This window comes from Manacus vitellinus, unplaced genomic scaffold (assembly GCF_001715985.3).
Source record: "Manacus vitellinus isolate BGI_N305 unplaced genomic scaffold, ASM171598v3 scaffold_0_pilon, whole genome shotgun sequence".
Classification (NCBI taxonomy): domain Eukaryota; kingdom Metazoa; phylum Chordata; class Aves; order Passeriformes; family Pipridae; genus Manacus; species Manacus vitellinus.
The window spans coordinates 32,955,438-32,975,820 of NW_021938789.1; the positions used below are offsets into that span (position 1 = coordinate 32,955,438).

Consider the following 20,383-nt stretch of genomic DNA (forward strand, 5'->3'; position numbering starts at 1 on the left):
TTTTTAGTCCTATAAAATGACAAAAGAACACTCTCAGGTCATACTATCTATCTTTGGAATATGTGGAAGAAGATTAAACTTCTGAAAGTCACTTTGATGCTTCCAAGAATTTTAGCTTTTTGGCCTGAAAAGTATTTCATTTGCTTGTGCCACACTTCTATCTCTGAATTTGTAAAGCCAAACAGTCCCAGTAACTAAGTAACAGCACAGCTGAATGTTTTCATAAAAACAACGTTGCTGCTTAGAGATGTGATTTACTACTTAAGTGTCTGTCTGTACATATATACAGAGGCAAAAAGTGATGATGACCTCATCTTAAACAAGCTCAGAAAAGCAGCCTTAGTTTTATAGTCTCCCAGCCAAAGACAATGGGGAGACAGAACTCCATTGACTTCAGTTGCAGCATCATCATTGTCAGTACTCACTTAATTGCTGACATAATCCTGTTTGTAATGATCAATGTTTGAAATGTAAATCTAAAAGAAAAAATGGATTATTTTGCATCTTTTCTGATATCTTAACAGAGAGGAAAGAAGGAGAAACTAGTTAATAGCAGGATTTTACAAGTAAATAGGATTTTTTTTTTTAATTTTGATATTGCCTTGTTAGCAGGCTGTTCTTAAATGGATTTAACAGCATTCAGACCATGCCCTTTACTTAAATCAGTTGCAAGTGATGATATATTGCAATTACTACACATACAAAACAGACCTGCATATTTTCTAACCTATTAAAAAAAAGCATCTTCCAGTACTTCTCTGGCAAAAGTTTCTAGAAGTCATGTTCCTCTGTTCTGTTCAAACAAGATTTCAGGTCACAAGCATAATAATCTGATAAATTCTAGTAATTTTTAGATGCTGCATGGAGCTCTCATTTCACCTCATACATTTCATGTATTCATAACATTTAAAATCTACAAATCTTACACTTGCATGCTCATACTGAAACAGTTATTAGTCTTTACCAGAAGGAAAGAATTCTATTTGTGTAATATTTATTGATGTTAAACCCACATTATATCAGCACAACAATCCAAAGTAATGATTATACATTTTTATAAATACAAATAAAAGGTGGCAAAATAATGCTAGTGAAGCTAAACAAAAAAGTAAATTAGCATGTCACAGTTGAGGAAAATTTGGCAAAAGATATGACATACTTCTAGAATAGAATCAAATTATTCTTAGCTGACAAACTATGACGTTAATCTAGATTAACGATCCCCATTACTGGTCATATCCTGCACCAAAATAGTACTACCTTCTGTTTATTAGTCACTAAAAACAAAACAAACTTTGTGTGCTTACAAAGCAATACACGTATAGCAGTAATGCAATATATGGTGTACACAATTACAAAATTAAAAAAAAAAAACAAAACAACAAACCAAACAAATCCCTAAGGACTTCTGAATAAATGAACTGAGATAGAAGATTTCAATACTTTTATTATAAATAATGAAAGATACCATATATGTGCTTCATATAAGGAATACAGTGTTTTCCTTTCCTAGCAAAGTATTGTAGCTCGTACCATCAAAACACTCATTTTTCTTGTCAGGCCTAGTAATTCTTCCATCCCTCCCTCTCCTTCAACTGAGATTCATTTTGTTCTAATTTAAAACTACCTAGTCAGGTGTGACTTAAATGGGGCTCCACACTGATGTGGATTTGCCTTGCATTCTGAAAGTAGCCTTCAGGCTTTTCACCTATGGTGTACAGACTCTACCCCTTAAAAGAGCTGTCATTTGCCTGCAGTCAAGAGAAGGAAAAAATAAAATCTACCAGAGATACATGCTATGTTCAGAAGAAAAAACAAAAAGGAGCACATTTCATGTAGTTTTTGTCTATCTTCATTTTCTACTTCCTCAGATCTGCAAGCCTATCACCTCTGATGTATACATGTCACTTAAATTTGTATTGCAGTTTCAACCCATTTTTCACTTACTGTACATTTCTAAAATCCTCATACATAGTACACAAGATTTAAACAGTTGAACATCCCATACATACACTCCCTAGTTTTCAGCTCACCTTAGAATTTCAGATTCTTGAATGGGAGTATTACGAGGTTACAGACTACCTTCAGGAAATCCACAGTTTCAACCTCTTGCCCAGTGCCCCTCCCACCCCTTGCAGTAACCCACTGCAGTGGTTCCTACGGTCAGCATTTTTTTCCCATCTAGTTACCAATATGTGTAATCTGAAGTAGACTGTTAGTACATGTCAGCTCTTCTTTGTTATTGTGCAGAAGTTAAATTACTTCTGCTTAGACTGCCTTTGCTGTACGTTTGTAAGTAAGCCTCCTCCTAGATAGCAAAAAGGAAAAACACAAATGAATTTTAAGTTAGGATGTTGATGTCCGTACTAACAGCATTGAAGGCAAGATATTTTTTTTCACTGTTGAATAGAAAGCAGTTTGCAGAGATACAGCATTTGCTTACATTTCTCTTCCTTGTCCCTTCCTGTTTTATTCTTGTAATATTGCACTTGTTCATTATAGCTGTCAGAACATGTTGCCATTTTAGAACTGTCGATAATCAGACATTCTGATTTTCTTTGTGATCTAACGGCCTTGAAGAAAACATCTTTCACCATTAAGATTGTGGTAGCATCTACTTACTGCTTATGAAGCATGTAACGAAAAATAGTGTTCTCTTCTGAAAAATCTGTCTCTCTGATGTATTTTGGCATCTATGAAAAGGGTTATGAAGCAATGTAGGTTAAGGAACCGGTGAATGTGATTTGTTGTGCAATGTGTACATTCCTATTAATAATCTATCTATTCTTCTAATTTGGTATAATGAATAAGGAATATATGGTTATTGTGTTTGTTGTTTATCTTTTGTACTTGAAGGTGTCTGCCCTTGCATAAAGTGACATAGGAGTATCATTGGTCATGGCAATGGCTTTCAGTGTTTCTGCTTTGAAAGAAAACGATGGAAGCGGCAGTTGAATCTACAGATCATCACTCTCTACCAGGCCAGGTTGCATTGTCAGGTGGACTGGATTTGCTTCCGGCTGGAAAGCTGCTTTGATGTCTAGTCCTTGGTCACAAAGTGCAGCGTATCGGCTGGCTGAGGGCCGCACCTTCTTTGGCTTGGTTGTCTGAGGTGGTTGTTGCCACTGAGCTGTAGAGTAAAAAGGAAAGACAAAATGTTAGCTCTCTTGAGCTGTGCATCAAAGCATGCCAGCTGCTCAATTAACCCTTTGTAAGGGGTTACTAACTTTGTAAAGAAGTTACTAACTTCTGAGCAGCAGAAAACCATTATATCAAAGGTAAGTTTGTTTAATTTCTTGGCATTGTTTTTTTTTTCTCCCAGCATCTAGTTTCACCTTCAAATGTGGTAAGCCAAAAACAACACAGTCTGTGTTTGTTACTTTTTGGCATTGTTTTGTACCTTTCCTAGTGCCACTGAGAAGGGTGACAGCAAGGAGGTTGTTTCCGGGCACTCATATTACAGTAACAGGCTTGTTCTAAGGTTATTTGTTGTATTTAAAAGGAAATGATCTGGCTGCCCTTGCCAACCCTTGTATGCTGAAGAACACTGAGCCAAGTCTGTATTTCACCACCCCAGAAATCATCCTTTATCATTCCAGTGTCCCCCCTTCCATCTTCCCTACCCCGCCTTAATTCTTGTTACGAGAAGACTGGTAAGAGATACTGCTTTAAGAAAACATTCACTATGTAAGGGAACAAACTGAGTAATTAAGCAGAAAGCTGTAAAAACATCTACTACACTTCTGGTAGCTGTCACAGGTGTATTACAGACTAATGTACAAAAGAATACAAAAGGTTAGGGAGGTGCTAGCAGAGCAGTAGTAATAATGATCCACAGAAATAATGTAATCATGCCGTTATCTGTTGTTAATTAGCTATATTTAATGTACTAAGCAAAAACAGAAAGCATGCACTTGTTTTAGGTATCTGAAAGATGGTGAAATGTACTTTGACAGAGCATTTGTTGTCTTGAAGTGGATGTTTACTATTGAGGAGAAACTATAAACAAAAGAAAGAGAGACCAATGTAAACCATTCTGTGAACAAACTAAAACTTATAGAACTATTGCTTTTCGGGGGATTTATATGATCATGAAAATTGAAGTCACTTACTATAAACATCCAACCTGGCAGTGCAAGACACAATCCCAGCCTCATTCTTAGCTGAAACAGTGTACCAGCCAGCATCTTCCTTTGTAGCTCCCTGAATAAGCAGGCAAATGTAGCCGTAGTTATCTTGGTGCATGCTAATCAAAAGAAAAGTAGAAAATTACTATTTAAATTGTCAGACAGTGTAGACTATTTTAAAATGTCATTATAAACTGATCCAATCTTAGTTACAGATTAATTATAGTCCACTTTTAATTAATATGGAAATTAGCAAGTAGAAAATAAAACCTTGAGTATGCTTAACAATTTAAAATTGAAATTGAATTGAAAACTGAGAAAAAAAAATGCATGAAGTAACTTCTCTTTTACAATTACAGATTAAGACATCTGGAGTAGCAGGGACACCAGATCTTACCCAAATTTTTTGAGGAAGTGATAAAGGAACTTGAGGAACATCTTAGAATTTAAAATACTGAATCTTAGTTTCTTAACTATACAGCAGAATTATGAATCAAAGTTTCTGCTGACAAGCAGATAGCATTCCTTAAGAGCCTTGATTTTTCACTAGCAAATTTCTGTAAGTCTTGGTTCTGGAAGAGAAAAACTAGCTTGCCACTTGCTTGAAGTGCAAACGTAGTTGTATAAGTCTAATGATGGAAAACAAGTAACATTTTACTTCTGGCTCAGCTGCCATGTTGGCTGCAAGTTTGAGTAAATGTTATAAATTATTACAATCACTAGTTAATATTTATGAGATACTGTTCACACGAAGCATTCTTCTGACCTTTCCAGTTTTTATTTGTGTTACAGGATATATCATCATTGAAATTACACAGGGGGAGATTATTCTAAGACAGTCTAACCTCACTCGGTCAGTGTTGTATGTGAGTGACTCATTCTCTTTCTTCCAAAATATCTGAGGAGATGGTTCCCCCGAGATCCGACACTCCAGTCGCACCGGGAATCCCTCAGTCACACCTGTGTTTTGTAGCTTTTCTATAAACACAGGTGCTTTTTGTACTTCCTTAGCTGTGAAAATAAAGATTGCAGTTATGTTGACACTAGTCTGTGAAAACATAGCCCTTCTTTCAGCAGCATGCTAAAAACGATAATGAAAGACCTCAGTGGCAGGAAACATAAGTGTTGTCTTCATTAACTACAAAGTTCAGTTGTGGTTCCTCTGAAGAAAACAGTCACATCCATATTTTAGTAGGGGAAAAGTGCACGCTAAAAGAGCTGATTCTTCCCCAGAAGAATTGAAATGTAGAGCATGAAGACTAGATAAACTGGCTGCACTGTGCTTGGTAAAAAGTGCTCCTTGATATTCCATTAAAGTGTGGACTTCTAATTGTAGAAGGAACTGTTCTACCAGAAGTCTGGAGTGGCATTAGTCTGATATGTTGTGAAATGCACAGGTCATATCCTGCTGGCTGCTCAGCAGTAAGCGCGCATCTAGATTGTCATTAAGAAAAATATTCATGGAAATCATCTGGTTTGTGGCCTCAGCCATGCCTCAGGCCAGCAGCCCTTCTTTCTTAACTGTGTGCACAGATATTACATGCCAGTCAACTTATGCCACAACATAACAAATATCTCACCTACAAATATACCATAGTTCTGTTACTGCCAGGTTTCCTTTTCTTACCCCCTACCCCTCAATCACATCCTTTGATGTCACTTATGTTTTCTTTATTGATGTTATCCTGGCAGTGCTCAGCCTGAAAGCTTAGCATGAAGATGTTACCTGCAACAGTGAGCTCCAGGCTGAATGTATTTTCACCAGCTCGATTGCTGGCAATGCATGTGTAGATTCCAGCATCTCTGGATGTGACTGGTTCTATGATCAAGGAGTGCACACCATTCTCACGCACTAACATTTTGTGAGAACTATCAGGGCGAATTGGTCGTCCATTAAGTTGCCAGCTTAAGTCTGGAGTCGGTAATCCACTAACCTTGAGTATAAGGAAAATAATGGGAAATTGTTTTAGCCACATGAGACACTGGAGGAGACCTGACTTGTTACTTCAGATAACTTTGGTGGTGTTTGCTACCACAGGTGTACCAAAAGTTTTAGAGATCTAGTTCTGTCCTGATTTACACGTTGAGTCAATTGTATTCATTTACTTACTTTCTGGCCAACTCTCTGAATTCCATGATGTCTTATGGGCATGACTGAAAAAAGATCAGCTAAATAAAAATACACAGCAAAACAAAAGGCAAGGTGACACCTTTTGTCTTTTTTTATTGTTTGCTCTTCAAGTGGAATGAGAAGATACTCCTTTCTAGATTAACTTCTTGTTGGAAAACTTGCAGACAAAAAGATGTTAGCTGACTAATTACTGAACTCTTAAGTTCCATTCCACTTAGGTGTAACCTAGTGACAGCACTGCCTGCACTAGTTAATACTAGTCTGTGTCAACAAGTCTTGTACTTTTGAAAGCTGTGCCACTTGCTGTGGGGACTGCTCAAGAACAAATAGCTTCTCCCAAATAGGTCAGCATAAAGTAAACGGAAGTCACCCAAGCCTGCATTATTTCTGTCCAGCAAAGTCATTAATCAGGATTATATTGTTTGAAACTTTAACAGGAGTTCAAAACTCAAGGAGTAAAAGGACTTAAAATGGAGAGGCACACTGTCTTTGTAGCGTGTGCTGCTTCCCTCCACACCCCAGCATAGCTGAATTCTATAAATCAGTTTACTGTGTGCCCGAAGCACTGTCATTGGAGGGGAGGAAAACTTTTATTGCGCCCTTACTCACTCAAAAGCAGGGAGATTAATTAACCTACTGACAGGCACTGAAACTGGCAATAGACAAAATAATTTTGAAAAGAAACCAGAGTGGTTTTTGAGTCAGCTAATGTTAGCAAAAGGTTGCTGCTACCCTTTGTGTGACACTTGCCTTGCAGTCCATCCTGCATAGTTTTCCTTCTTGAACAGTCAGGTCTCCAGGAGCCTGCAGAAAATGAGGCCGGAAGAATCGTTCCTGAATTGGTTCATTTTCATCACCACTGTCCCTTGATCGAGATCGTGGTCTTAAAATAACATGAAACAAAGTTAAATTATTTTTTTTTCTTTGCTAAATCAGAAAAACCATAATCACTTATAAGGCCGCTTTGAATTTTAAACTATTTCTTTGACCTATACCGTAATCACTCCGTATCTACACACAGGCACTGGTAGCATTTGCTCCAGACTGAATTAATTATAACACTGTACTTATTAATTACCTTCATTTAATTCACATGTTGTGGCAAAATATGACCTATAAAATAATCTTGCTACAGAATAATTTCTTGTAATATTAATTAATTTTATATACATGAGAGTATTTTTGTTTACAGTTAGTCTTTAAATCACTGACATACAAATAAAATAAGTTGACAGGTCTTGGTATGTAGCTTCAGTTCCGCATTTCTAATGTCCTGTGTATTTAGTCCCCTCACTGTTGCTGATGAGACCAGAAAGTACATGTACTGTTCATTCATTGTGGTTCCCTTTCAGAAAATAACAGCAGCTAAAAGCTAACTCATCTCAGTTGAGAAAAGACTTTTCACATCAGACTTATCTTCTCTTGTTCTGCACTAGAAAATTGTGTGTATTGAATTGCTGTGGATATTTATTCCTCATTTAACACTTTTTTTTGAGATACTCTTGAACATTTTCAAAGCCACCAAATATTGGTATCAAAACAATGAGGATTTCAGTTGTGAGCAATAGGAAGAAAAACTTTGGTTGTTAATTTTTTTCCACGATATCATTTAATCCATTTTCAGCATTGGCTATTCTTGTCTGTTAATTTAATCTACCAAATCTTTTTCTAATTGGTTCCTCACTTAACTGGATTTTTTTTCCATTGAAATTAGCATTATTGCATTTTGTGTGATTTTGTAATCAAAGAAACTTGAAACAAAATTTTAGATCCCTTTTTGTCCTTGCTGATCAGCTCCATTGGGTTCTGTTCTGCAAGACCAACTAGAAATGATGGTGTCTAGTCAAGTGAGTGCTGCACAGTGCAAGCAACTTGTGCAAAATCTGCTTCCACAGTAATCACATGCAGCCTGTTTAGAGACTGTTGATAAGATGCTAATGAAGTACAAGTAACTAGTGCTTTGTAAGTTCTTGTGAGGCTGAGCCAAACAGGTTAACTGGCATCTCTGGAGTGTGAGAGCCACCATCTCATTGCTGCAGCTGCATGAAAAGGCAGCAGTGGTCAAAACTGGGGGAGAAGAGGAGGGGCAGAAATTTATGCCAAATAAAATGGAAAACAAAAATGTTAATAATTTATGACCATAGATGTTGCATTTCTTTAAGTTTACCCCAAAATGGACTACTTTTTGAGCCTTTACCTTGAGAGGTGAAACCAATATTATTTTAATTCTAAAATATTTTGTAGTTTTAAAGAAATAATGAGTAGAGCCAAGTGCTTCAGGTGTCTAGGAATGACAAATGGCAATAGACTGGAATACCCTTGGATTCATTGTGGGCTCTTTAGAGTTGTGCTGAGGGCATCACATTGCATGGATTAGTTTCAGGAGAACTGACATCATGTACTGAGTGTGTGCAGGGGAGATTCCATGGGTTAGTATGGCACAATTCACTAGCAATTTCAGTGAGCAAGAAGCTGGAGAAGACTTCATGACTGACCGTACAGTAATGATCACTACTTTGGAAAAAAAGATTAAGTAACAATTAATCCCCTAATTGAGAGCAGGGAGATAGGAATGTTTAGTTTAAAATCTTCCTTAAATCTCATGCATTTTAAGATTTGCAATTTGCAATTCTGATTTATTTGCAATTCTGACTGCCATGCTTAGGTGACACAAAGTTGAGCACCATGTCATCTAAGGGATTGAGTCCAAGCTTTGTACAGGTCAGAAGATTTGTTTGTCAGCTAAGCAAATTTTGGAAAAACACATTAAGAGCGAAAAAACCCTCAGAGTTCTGCCAGAACACATTCTGTAAGAGATTAAATATACTCCAGGAAAAAGACTGTCAACAGTGTAACAGGTCATAAAGTTCATTAAGCTAATAATTACGCTTGTAATAAAAAAATTTTGTTGCTCTGAAGCAGAAAAGCAAATATAAATAATACTGTAATGCTACAGGAATGTTACTTATCAAAAGTCTATGGCAATAGATGTGACAAATATCACAGTGTATGGGGGAGCACAGTATTTTGGTATATCACATTAGAAAAGCCAGTGATGGGAGTCTGTCTTAGGAAGGTTTTACATGCTCCCATTTCATCAGTCTCTGATGAACTGGATGGTGGGAGTAGTGAGAACTGTCATTAAACAGAAATAGTGTTGTGCTGAATGCTTACAGAAACAGCTCTTCAGAGCAAAGATAAAGGGATGAGCCCTTCACATATGCTAATTTTACAGGAAATAAAAATCCTCGGTAATTGCCCTAATTTTAATTAAACTGCTGTATGGAAATCCCTTATTTATAATTTATTACTCTACTGGACACCCAAACACCCAACCCAAAGCAATAGTGGCTTGTTGAGTGCCTGTCTCCATTAGAAAATAAAATACCAACCTTGGACTTCGATTACATTTGAAGAGATTGAAAAGAAGCTCTTCCATTATTACCTGAGGTTTTTGTCCATCACAGAGAGAGACACACACATACACACATTTTGTCCTTCAGGAAGCTGCAGGAGCGGCAGCTGCTTGCTACTCTTGCACCTACCTAGATTCCTGTCACCCATTGCTGTTTTTAAAGATCTTTCCCCTTTCTCACCCTGTGTGTGCTAAGTTGAAACTTAGTTGAAACCTGATTCTTCACAGCAGGTTTTCCCTTCAGAGATTCACAGGGACTTTTCATTTTTACACATTATTTGCACGTGCCAAGTGCCTTAGTGACTATCTGGCTATGCCACATGGACCCAGCCTTTTCTGTACTCTTCTTACAATGCAGCGCTGCAGGGATATTCCCCTCCGGAGGGGATATCCCTCCGGGAGCACTCTGAACTTTGGACTTAATAGACCTAAAGGTGACACATTGGAGAGGGAGTTGGTAGGCTGGCTCAGCAAAATGCTGGGAAATGCTTCCAGGGCTGCAGGAAGGCCAGTTTGTTCCATGCAGGAATAAGATGGACCAGATCTTTTAAACAACCAACTTCACTTTCTAATACTTTCTAGTTGTCAGAGGGAGGAAGAGAGCCTGTTTTGCATACAGCAGTTCTACAGTACATACTAGTACCACTACTAACAGTTACAGAAATCCTTTCCTTGTTGACTGAGTAATTACATGTACTCTGTATATTACAGTTGGGCAATATTGAGATTCTATGGCTGTCATGACCATTAAGCAAAGCACATGCCTCATTACAGCAGAACAAGAACCAGAGCCCTTATACTCCCTTGAAAGCAGTTCTGTTTGGGTAACCAAAATGAATTTTTTTGTATCGTCTAAAGCTATCTAAGCTGTGCTAAAGAGCCTCATAAATACTTGGGAAATGAAAAAAAAATATTTGAAGGGAAAATTCCCTTATATGGTCCAAAAACATAAACCAAAGCTTCATATGAGAATAATTGTAAACTCACCAAAGATAAGTTTAATACTTTATTTCTGACTCATAATTCCTTATAAGAACCTGAACTGAAATATTAAAGAGGGAAATACTGAAATATTTCTAATGTAAATCTGATAAACCTCTTTGGCATGCAATTATTTCTGCTGTTCCTTTAAATGAGCACTTATTAGAAGCTGCAGAAGGATGCAGGTTCCTGGTAGAATACTAACCAGGTGAAATGTTTTTCAAAAGCCTGAGTGACAAGGTCCTTCCCTTACTGATAGTGTAATTTGGAATATGGAGTAACTAGTGAACACTACAAAGAAAGGAGGAGAAGACAGGTAAAATTAAAGATACTTAAAAGTCATGTCTTTTTAGAGGTTGCTTATACTTCTGAGTGTGCAAGCTCTGCAGCAATTTTCAGACAGCAGTGGTCACATTTCTTTCTGAATGTCCTACTTTTAACTTACCTGCTTACTTCACATTCTTTATCTTACCACAGTTATTTTGCAAACCCCATATTATTAAAAGAAAAAAAAAATCAAATACCTTCTTATATGAGGCTGACCTGAAGGTGACCAAGGACTGCGGCCTCTTTGATTTACAGCTTGAACCATCAGCCTGCCCGTACAACTTACTCTGCCCTGTTATGATGATGGAGAGAAGAAACTTTAAAAGACTTGAAACATGTAATATAAATGTTCAACCTGATCCGTTCTTTTTTTTTTGCCCACTTGTTTTATAGTTTCCAATCTAACACAGAGCAGACTGGAATGGCTGTGGCTGTAATACAGTCATAGTTAAAAAGTTCTACCTGGAACTTTTTCTTTAAAAAAAGATTGTTAGTACCACTGGCAATTAAGTTTTTAAAACAGTTTATTGACTAAGTTATTGATGTGGGTGAGAGGCAAGTGTATGGCAAGTGGATGGAATGACAAGACAACTAGTTCAAGGTCTTGAAAATGGCACATGGGGGGTGTTGGCAATTAACAACAGAGATGCTACCTCCAAAGTGGATTGATCTGGTGGGCCCACAGCTAAAAAAAACCCCCATTAATGTAAAAGGCAAAAGAATTTGGCAAGTACTTAACAGGTCCTCTCTGCAGAGCCCTGGTTTGGGGAATCCAAGGAAGAAGCATACAGTTTTGCTGATGGACCTTGGCCATAGTTCAGTTGCCTAAGGGTATTTTCAGCGAATGATAAATAAAACATGGACTCTAGTGTATTTGGTCCTCTTTTTTCTTTTTATTTTACAAGACAGGTTGTCCACCACAAGCACTAGTCATAACAGATTTCGGATAGGCCTGCTTGAAGCCAGAACTGCCAACATTCAGGGCTCTCTGGAATTCACCCTGTAATGGATAAAAGCCTCTGGTTGTCCCAGTAAATAACAGCTCTGCCCCCTGGGCTGGTAGCAGTAAGGCAACATCCACATCAGCTTTGCAGAGTATTTCAGGTCTAAGCTGGGAGCTCCACACTCAAGTTTGTCAGCATAAAAGTGACAAATATTTTTATCACAGTAATTGAGGGGTTGCAAATAGCTGTTCTTTAACAACTGGCCAAAGCCTATAAAAAACCAATTTCATTGGGCTCACAAGCAGCTTTCAGTTAGCAATGACTTTTGAGTTACTTCTGGACTGTTAGAAATTAAATCTGTGTCCTGCTTCTATTCCCATGACCCACTTAGTCTGCAAGAAAAATCCTTGCATTAAAATAAACCATTGTGCATGACCCACAGCAATTCCTTAAATAAAAGCTCTCTTTTTCCCCCCTTGTGTTACAAGACCATTAAAGACATCTGGAACAAATGCATTTCTATTTTGGGCACCACTGCATATTAATATTTTTTCTGGCAGGTGATGAATATGCATATTTTGGGATAATTTCTGCATATCTCAATACATGATGGCATCACAAAAGGAAACACAAAGGGCAGTAAGGAATTTGAATGGGAAAGATTAAGCAGGAAGCCAAAGATTTGGAAAAGTCATGGGATGAAAGGGAGGGAAGCAATGAGTGGGAAGTAATCAATGAGAAGATGTCCTAGAAACTACAGGAACTCCAGCCTGAGGACTGTGGATGCATAGTGCAAAGAAGAGGAGAGAGTGAGATAAAAAGAAGGAAGGTGAAAATAAGGACTTGACTTGAGCCCATACAGCTCACAGAAAGAGCTCAGTTAAGGGACGTGAGCAATAAATAAAGACCTAAACCAGGCAACGTTTTGTGTTTGTCTAGGCCCAGGGTCCATTTGCTCTGGATTAAGTTCTATGGCAAATTTTACACCAAACCCCAGTGGTGTGTCAGAACCTTAATTCCAGGTCCCTGTGTTTTACACTGTGGGCAGCAGGGCCTGCCGTGTTAACTACCACAGGCCACTGCCAGGGTCTGTCAGCAAGTCATTTTACATACGTAGATCCTGTTATATCAGTCCAGTCATGAGATGGCACAAACTGGCAGAGCTTTAATGAACTGAATCCTTTGCTTTAATAAAACCAATTTCTATAAGCTTTTTGCTTAGTAGTTTGGTGGTTCCAATAACAAGGACCAAAACACAGCAACAGCCTAGCAAATATCTACCAGTCCATCAGAGTCATGGTGTGGGTTTCCTTATATTTATGTATTTCACTTTCTCAAGGAAAAGTTGCCAAATTTGCCTAAGTTTGTGATAGCTTTGAGATGTGGACAACTTTCCATTATAATTGAGAACACTATGCCAAAATTATTTCCACTCATGATGACTTAAAAGAATTGGAATTCAGATCTTTGAGTGTGAAAGGCTAGTACATTAACTCACAGCCCTTCTTTGCCTCCATTGTACTGTTAAATGCATAGTAAAAGCAAGCAAATAGTAGGAGAGATAAGTATGTTTGCTTGGGAATTACACTGTAAAAAAAAAAAAAAAGAATAGAATGGGCTTGGTGAAACACAGATGTTTTGTTTAGGGGAGCCAGAGGAGGATGCTTCTGGTTCTTCTCCAAAGAGGAGAAAAAAGCACAAGCACAGAATTTTACTGTGTAACAAAACTGCTTTTTCAATCCCCAAGCTAGGACCCACACAAATCCACCTCATTTTAGTACATCTAAAAACCCACTAAGAAAGTGGTGCCATCAATGACCAGAACTGGAAACTTAAGTCATTTGTGTCATTTAATGAGCATTATCCAGAATAACAAATGCTCAAAAGTAGGCTGTAAATATTCAGGGACAGAGTACAGTGCCCAAACGCAAAGGCAGTTTGTTCACCAAGTTCTCCAAGACTTTGGATCACACAGTAAACAGGGAAACTTTATGCCTGCAGTAACACAACACTTACAGGAAGATGAACAGGAATCACTTCTCACCTTGAGCATATATACATTTTTAAACCTGCTGTGAATTTCCACAATTTAAATGGTGCCAAGTATTGTAACAATGGTCATCTAGGTGTAAAAACTCCCAGCTTGAACAATTTCGTGGCCTCATGCGATTTCATTATTTTTCCTTTACTTATATATGTAGAAATAATATTTAAACTACCTAAATTTAAGCACTGCAGTTTGTAGAAAGAATCTAGCCAAAAACTGCTATTTGTGTGTTGTCTCTATGTACAACCCCATACATTCATAAGCCCACTGCAGTATGAGCAGGACTGACAAGCTGAAGAGCGAGGCAAAAATGGCAACATCATGCTAAGTAACCTAGCAACACACATAACAGAGCACAACACTCCTGCTTAGATTAAACTCTGTCTCAGTGCTCCAGTTTGTTATTCTACAGTGTGATTCTGCTTGCAGGCCTAGTCTTGGCAAGATATTTGGCACTACAGAAGAAAATAATTCGTTACATCCCAAAAGTTTTGTTACTGCTTTGGTTTCTCACATGCAAATCTTTCCCCTCACTTTGCTGTGGTGCAGGAAAAGCGAATTGAAAATGTTATTTCAATAGGATGTGTGACCTGTAAGTTTAACTATATCCAATGCACTAGCGGGTTTTTGCTATATACATCCACTCTTGTACTGGGTCTAGGAAGAACAAATGACATTATAAAACCAGTAACAGTCTGTGTTTCAGAAAAACAATATTTAAGATCAACACAGCTACACAACAGTGCTAGATTTTTTTGCCTTACAGAATTGCAATCTGCTTAATGTAAACATGTTGAGATGTGATATACTTGCACTCATTTCAGAAAGTTGGCCTCAGTAAGTGAGTTGGGTCACAAAAGAAAAATTAAACTGCAGGATTGTGTTACATCTGCTAGTAAAGTGGATTTTTTTTTCCTCCTTTTTGTATATGTGCTATCCATGCTCAGTTAGGATACTGAGATGTTATCAGCTGAAACAACTAGTGGAAGAGTAATTAAAAAACAACACTCCTCCCCCCTGAAACCTCAAACCATAGGAAAAAAACTGCTGCTGAGTTGCTAATCTCTTGGAGATAGAAAGGTCCCACCCTACTGATGCAAGATGAAAACAGAAATCTAACTTGCATACTTACAGTGACTTCACCATTTAATTAAATCATGCATATGTAAGATGAGCTAGTTTTCTGAAGATTTATGTCCAGAAGGATATTTGCTCTGGAGCCAAACCTTCATTTACCTGTGGGTTAGCAGCCATAATAGTGTAATTCCCATCATCATCCAGGGTGGAGGCTGCAGTATGCAGTGAGCAAGTTCCATCAGGTTCTCTTTGAATTCGGTAGTGATCACTTCGTTTAGAAATTTGCTTCCCATCTTTAAACCAATAAATCTGCAGGAAAAAACAAGGCACAGCTGGTAAGAGGTGGGGTGCTCATTGTCATCATTTCTCAATTAATAGCACTAACGAACCTTAACTGCTGAAAAACTCTCTGGTAAGTATTAAAAGAAAACCATTTTGAGCAACTAGTAAAAGTGCAGAGCCACACTCCATGAGCCACTTTCACTAACAGTTACAGGTTAGCAATTTTTCAAAGCGAAAGAAGGCAGCGTGAACATTTACTGATGAAATTTACGGGTGCATAAGGGGTGTACCCATCCCAAGGGCAGAACAGCAGCTGAATACTTCAAGAACTGAAAATAAATGTCATTACAAAGAAAAGTTCTATTTCAGAGAAGATTGGTAATTTTAAACTTATTTCACTTAAATCTGAAGAAGTTGCAGAAAGAACTTAAGAACGCTATTTCTCTCTTTTCAGAAAATAAAAACATAGACCAAGGTAATTATAGGCTTAATTAATTCAATGGCAAATAAAATAGAAGCAATGATCTCATTGTTGAAGCACCCGTTTTGTCTCATACCCGTTAAGCTGACTGGACTGGACCAAAATGCCAGAGAGGATTCAGCCGCTCACGCCGGCAGCGAGCAGCTCAGTGTGGGAATGGGCCAGCTCAGTATAATGACATGATTGAAACAGTGTCACCCCGACGTGACAGGCATCTACAGAGATGGACAGCTTTGCAAAGTAATAGGAAATACTTCAAAGCAAGTCAGCACATAAATAGCCTTTAATCACTGTACGCCAACACCAGCATAGTTCCAAGCTGTACAGAACAGTTACATTATCTATCAAACAGAGGTATTTTCCATTACTTTTGATACATAATTTTATTCTCTGGCTGACCCAAGATCTACTTTCAGTGAGCCAAAAAAATGATGTATGCAGAATAACACAGTAATCCATGAATTACACAAAAAAATATGTTTTAATGCCTCAAACTTGAAGCAAAAAATAAAATATTTTGACCTAGCTTTCAGAATTTTTCTTTTGCTGTATTATAAAAATAATGCAAAATTCCAAACTGAAATCTGCTGGAGTCCAAAGTAAAATGTTGTGTATGCATGAACACACACAGAGGAATATCTGAAAAATCTTATACCAGGCACGCTGTAGTCAGCTGCCCAAACCCATATTTAAGTAGAACATTATTCACTTGTCTTTCCTGAAATGTGTACTATGCCATAACACCAGCTGGTGTTCAGCATTTCGGACACTTGTGCAGATACCTGCACCATTTTACAAGGTCAGCTCATATAAAGTACAACAACTGTCCTGGTCCTGTGACTGCCGGGACTATTTAGCAGTAGGAAAACACACACGTTTCCTCAGTTGCATTCTTGAAGTGGGAATTTAGGTCTTTAGAGTGAGGAAAGGGTGCTGACTTTCTAGTAAAAACAAAGTGACAAAGCAAAGCACGATTCCATTCCTGATAGAGTTTAACATGCTGGGTTCTTTTTTTTTTTTATATGTGCCAATATTTCAGAGCTTGAAATTCACTCACTTGGGGGGAAAGTTAAGGATATACTCTTAAATTTCACAAAGAGACAATGGAGGATTTTTTGGAGGGAATGAGTTGAAATTTCCCTTAAAATTTATTACTGTGTATGATTTTTATATTAACAAGCATTATGTGTAACTCAAAATGATTTCATTTCCTCAATAGCTGGTTATACTTGTTTCCCATTTTGTCTGTCAGCAGCCTTGCAGAGACTCTGTGGTACTAACAAAAGATTTAGTCATGTCTTCTCATCTGCTGACAGAGCACTTACTGGAGATGCAAAAGATATTTGATCACTTATATACACATGCTAATGGGTGCTAAAGCAATATAGCTGCAAAAAATGAGTTTTAACTTGCATGCTTTATGTGTGTCATAATGTTGCTTGGAAATGTACTGCATTAAGCAGTAATTATTTAATAACAATGCACTTAGCAGAAATATCAGGAGGCATGCCAGAAATTATTACATGGAAATACATGCAAATATTAGATGAACCAGTTATCCAAACATCCAACATGTATATATTGCCCAATACCTATTTCAACTAAGTTTAAAAGCATTGGCAGCCCTTATGAGCAGTAAATTCTTAATATTACCTTTATCTGACAGGAAGTTAATAAATAAAACACTACCACTGCAGGAGACAGTGGTCCTTGCAGTGAAGTATTTTCTTTCTAGGATACCTTTTCATAAATGTACCGTTAAACTATCGAAGCACTGAACACTGCATCTGGATTGCTTTTAGTTGCACCAGATTTTCAGAAACCAATGTGTAATGACTAGAAATACAATGGAATACACAGCACAAGAAGGGTTTTGATCCTAAGCAGCACAGGCATTTTTAATCACCAAGAATTATATTCAGCAATGTGAAGAGCGAGCAGTATGAGATTTGTGTAACAGATTAGCTCAGTTGGTCAGAGCACGGTGCAAATAATGCCAAAGTTGTGGGTTCGATCCCCATACACTTAAGAGCTGTACTCAATGATCCTTGTGGGTCCCTTCCAACTCCACAGAATGTTCTGTGATATAACACATTCTGTGATAACCTCTTGTATGGCATTGTCCTAATTCTGAAGAGAAATATTCCTTAAAAAGAAGTATTCCACAGTCCCTCCTGTAGCACCACAGGTTTCTCATTTTAATGAAAAAATAGTTTTACATTACACCAAAGGTTATAAGCAAAAGTAGACTCAGATTTAAAAAGTCATATTTATGAAGACAGAATTTGCACATCAGTGTTCAATTTACATGGCATGTTCAGGGGAAAAAATAATCAAGCCAATAACCCTGCTTAGAAAAATCCCTTGTAATGAATGCCAGATTTTAGAAACACTACAGTTCTTCCCAAAGCCATTCCTTGGCAGACCTGACAGAATACTTAAAAGGGAGGAGCTTCAAGTTAGTAAATTATTTCCAGCTTTTCATTTGCCAAAGTAAAGAATTTATTCAGGGGCAACACTTCCAGCTTCAACAAATGACTGCAGAAGGGCAGCCCTCAGCCATCGAGCGTTTCAAAATTGCTGTCTTGGCATACTATGGCACATGAGGGGAAGGTACAGCTTTGACATTTGCAAAGCCCAGCTAACAAGTAGCCATACAACAGGACTGAAATTGGTTCCATCCCAAGCAACTTAACAAATTGCACAAAGCATCTGCAAGTGACTGGAATAAAGGGCCACAGTTCCAGGTGCAAGAGCAAATCACTTCTTAATGTGCATGCTTTGACGCTGAAGGAAAACAGAATGTCGTATCTGAATCACGGTGCATTCGCATCAGATGCTCCTCTATAATGCCACACTTTAGGGGAAGCACTAAGAATGTGGTTTCTTGGCTGTGCAATCCCTATTGCCCAAGTGAGGGAAAGGAGACATCCTCTTTCATCTGTCTTAAATCAGACAGAGAAACTACACCTTAATTGGAAACTGTGAAAATTAGGGAATGGCGAAGTTGACTAAGGATGACTCATAATAGGTCATCTAGCAACTTAGTCATAAGCCTCAGGCAAAAAGAGTACCTCTGCACACACTGCACCTCTATCATCAACAGACCCATTTGTCTTCCACCCTTGTTCAGCACAACAGATTCTCAGTTATGGTCAGCTCAGAAGTAATGCTGGACATCAAGAGTTTGGTTTCAGTCAGACTGGGCTAATCTTCCCAGTGTGTGTCTTCAGTTTGAAGTAGGAGTGCTTTTTTGCTATAAGTATAGTGATCAATCCCACTTACTTTGCAGTGGTTCACATCATGTTGTGGTCTTGGAGCACAGAACTGGATTCCTTTCAGATGACACTGAGCCAGAAAATGCGCTCCAAGAACACATCTAATGTGCTGCATCTGCTTCAGTCTGTGGGATGAGATTAGAGCCTGAAGTAAAACCTCCTGAAATGTGTTCAAGGATGAATATATCATTCTTTAGATTTGCTTCTTCTGGTCTGCAGTACTTGTTAATGTAGATGTAGCCCTAGTTCTGTTGTTCTTTCTCTGCTACCTGATAATGTCCTTTTTTGTTTTTTTTTTAACACTTTGTACAGTATCATACATGGATATCATTGGGCATGTAAAGTCATTTGCATTTATTTCTGTTCAAAATCCTAAATACCCGTAAAACTTACACTAGATGAGAGATTTAGATGTGGCTTCTGCTGTGAGGATCTTGTGCAATAGATAAGAGATCTGTGATCTTGTCTAGGAAAGACAAGAGCTCCTATCCACACGAGGTCACTGTAAGAGCTGCAAGGACCTCACGGGGCAGGCACTGTCTTTGGCAAGGAAGTTGAAGAAGCTGCTGTTGTTTGCCTGTTGCATGAGTCAGTTGATTGCCAAGCAATTGTTAAAATGGTTATATGCAACCTACACAAGAAAGGCATTCTTCCAGACTACTGACATCATGGTACTTTTACATTTGCTACAAGGAACTGCTTCCCAAGCCCAACCCTCCCTCAGAAGCTGATCATTAAAACCTCACCATCATGTCTCATCTTGCTGTTGGGATATATGAGAACTTGTGGTATTTTATTACGCCTTCCTCTAAATTCCAATAAAATTTAGTCCTGTTGGTGTGTGTAGATGCAGAAGAATGCAGAGATACCATGCTGGCTCCTAACCAGAACCAACATATTTTCGCATTAACATGTTGCCGTGCCTGAGCTAATTACCCATGCGAGCGAGATGAATGCTTTTGGGACTACCATGACAGCTCACATGGGGCTTTCTATCATTGCACTGAATTTTGTGATACAGATGTATCCTGGAGGTAACTCTGAAAATGACAGGAGAATTGCTTCCAGGTAAAATAATTGAGAGGAAGCCTCAGGAGGGAGTAACTGAGAGCAGAAGCCTCACAGCAGGATTTTTGACTAGTATAAATGTAAATAACTCCAGTGATGCCAAAAGAGATGTGCCAGTTTATGCCAGATAGACTTTCTTGTCAAGTGTGAATGTCTCCTGTTCCTGTAAGATACAGCCCATAAGGTCCAGAGCCTGATGGTAAAGTACCAACAGAGAACTCTTCA

At 38.1% G+C, this 20,383-nt stretch overlaps 1 protein-coding gene across 6 annotated transcripts in view; it reads right to left on the minus strand.

The window, feature by feature from the left end:
• Window positions 1-977: 977 nt before the first annotated feature.
• The window catches only part of PALLD (palladin, cytoskeletal associated protein), a 203,007-nt gene continuing 183,601 nt past the window's right edge, over window positions 978-20,383 (minus strand). For all 6 annotated transcript variants that reach the window (XM_029960252.1, XM_029960250.1, XM_029960254.1 and 3 more), the window contains 7 exons: window positions 15,209-15,358; window positions 11,179-11,273; window positions 7,009-7,141; window positions 5,854-6,061; window positions 4,973-5,138; window positions 4,113-4,246; window positions 978-3,130 (listed from right to left, as the gene is read on the minus strand). In XM_029960252.1, the coding sequence (XP_029816112.1) occupies window positions 2,958-3,130; window positions 4,113-4,246; window positions 4,973-5,138; window positions 5,854-6,061; window positions 7,009-7,141; window positions 11,179-11,273; window positions 15,209-15,358 (1,059 nt within the window). In that variant the 3' untranslated portion in view covers window positions 978-2,957. The remainder of the gene's footprint in view (window positions 3,131-4,112; window positions 4,247-4,972; window positions 5,139-5,853; window positions 6,062-7,008; window positions 7,142-11,178; window positions 11,274-15,208; window positions 15,359-20,383) is intronic.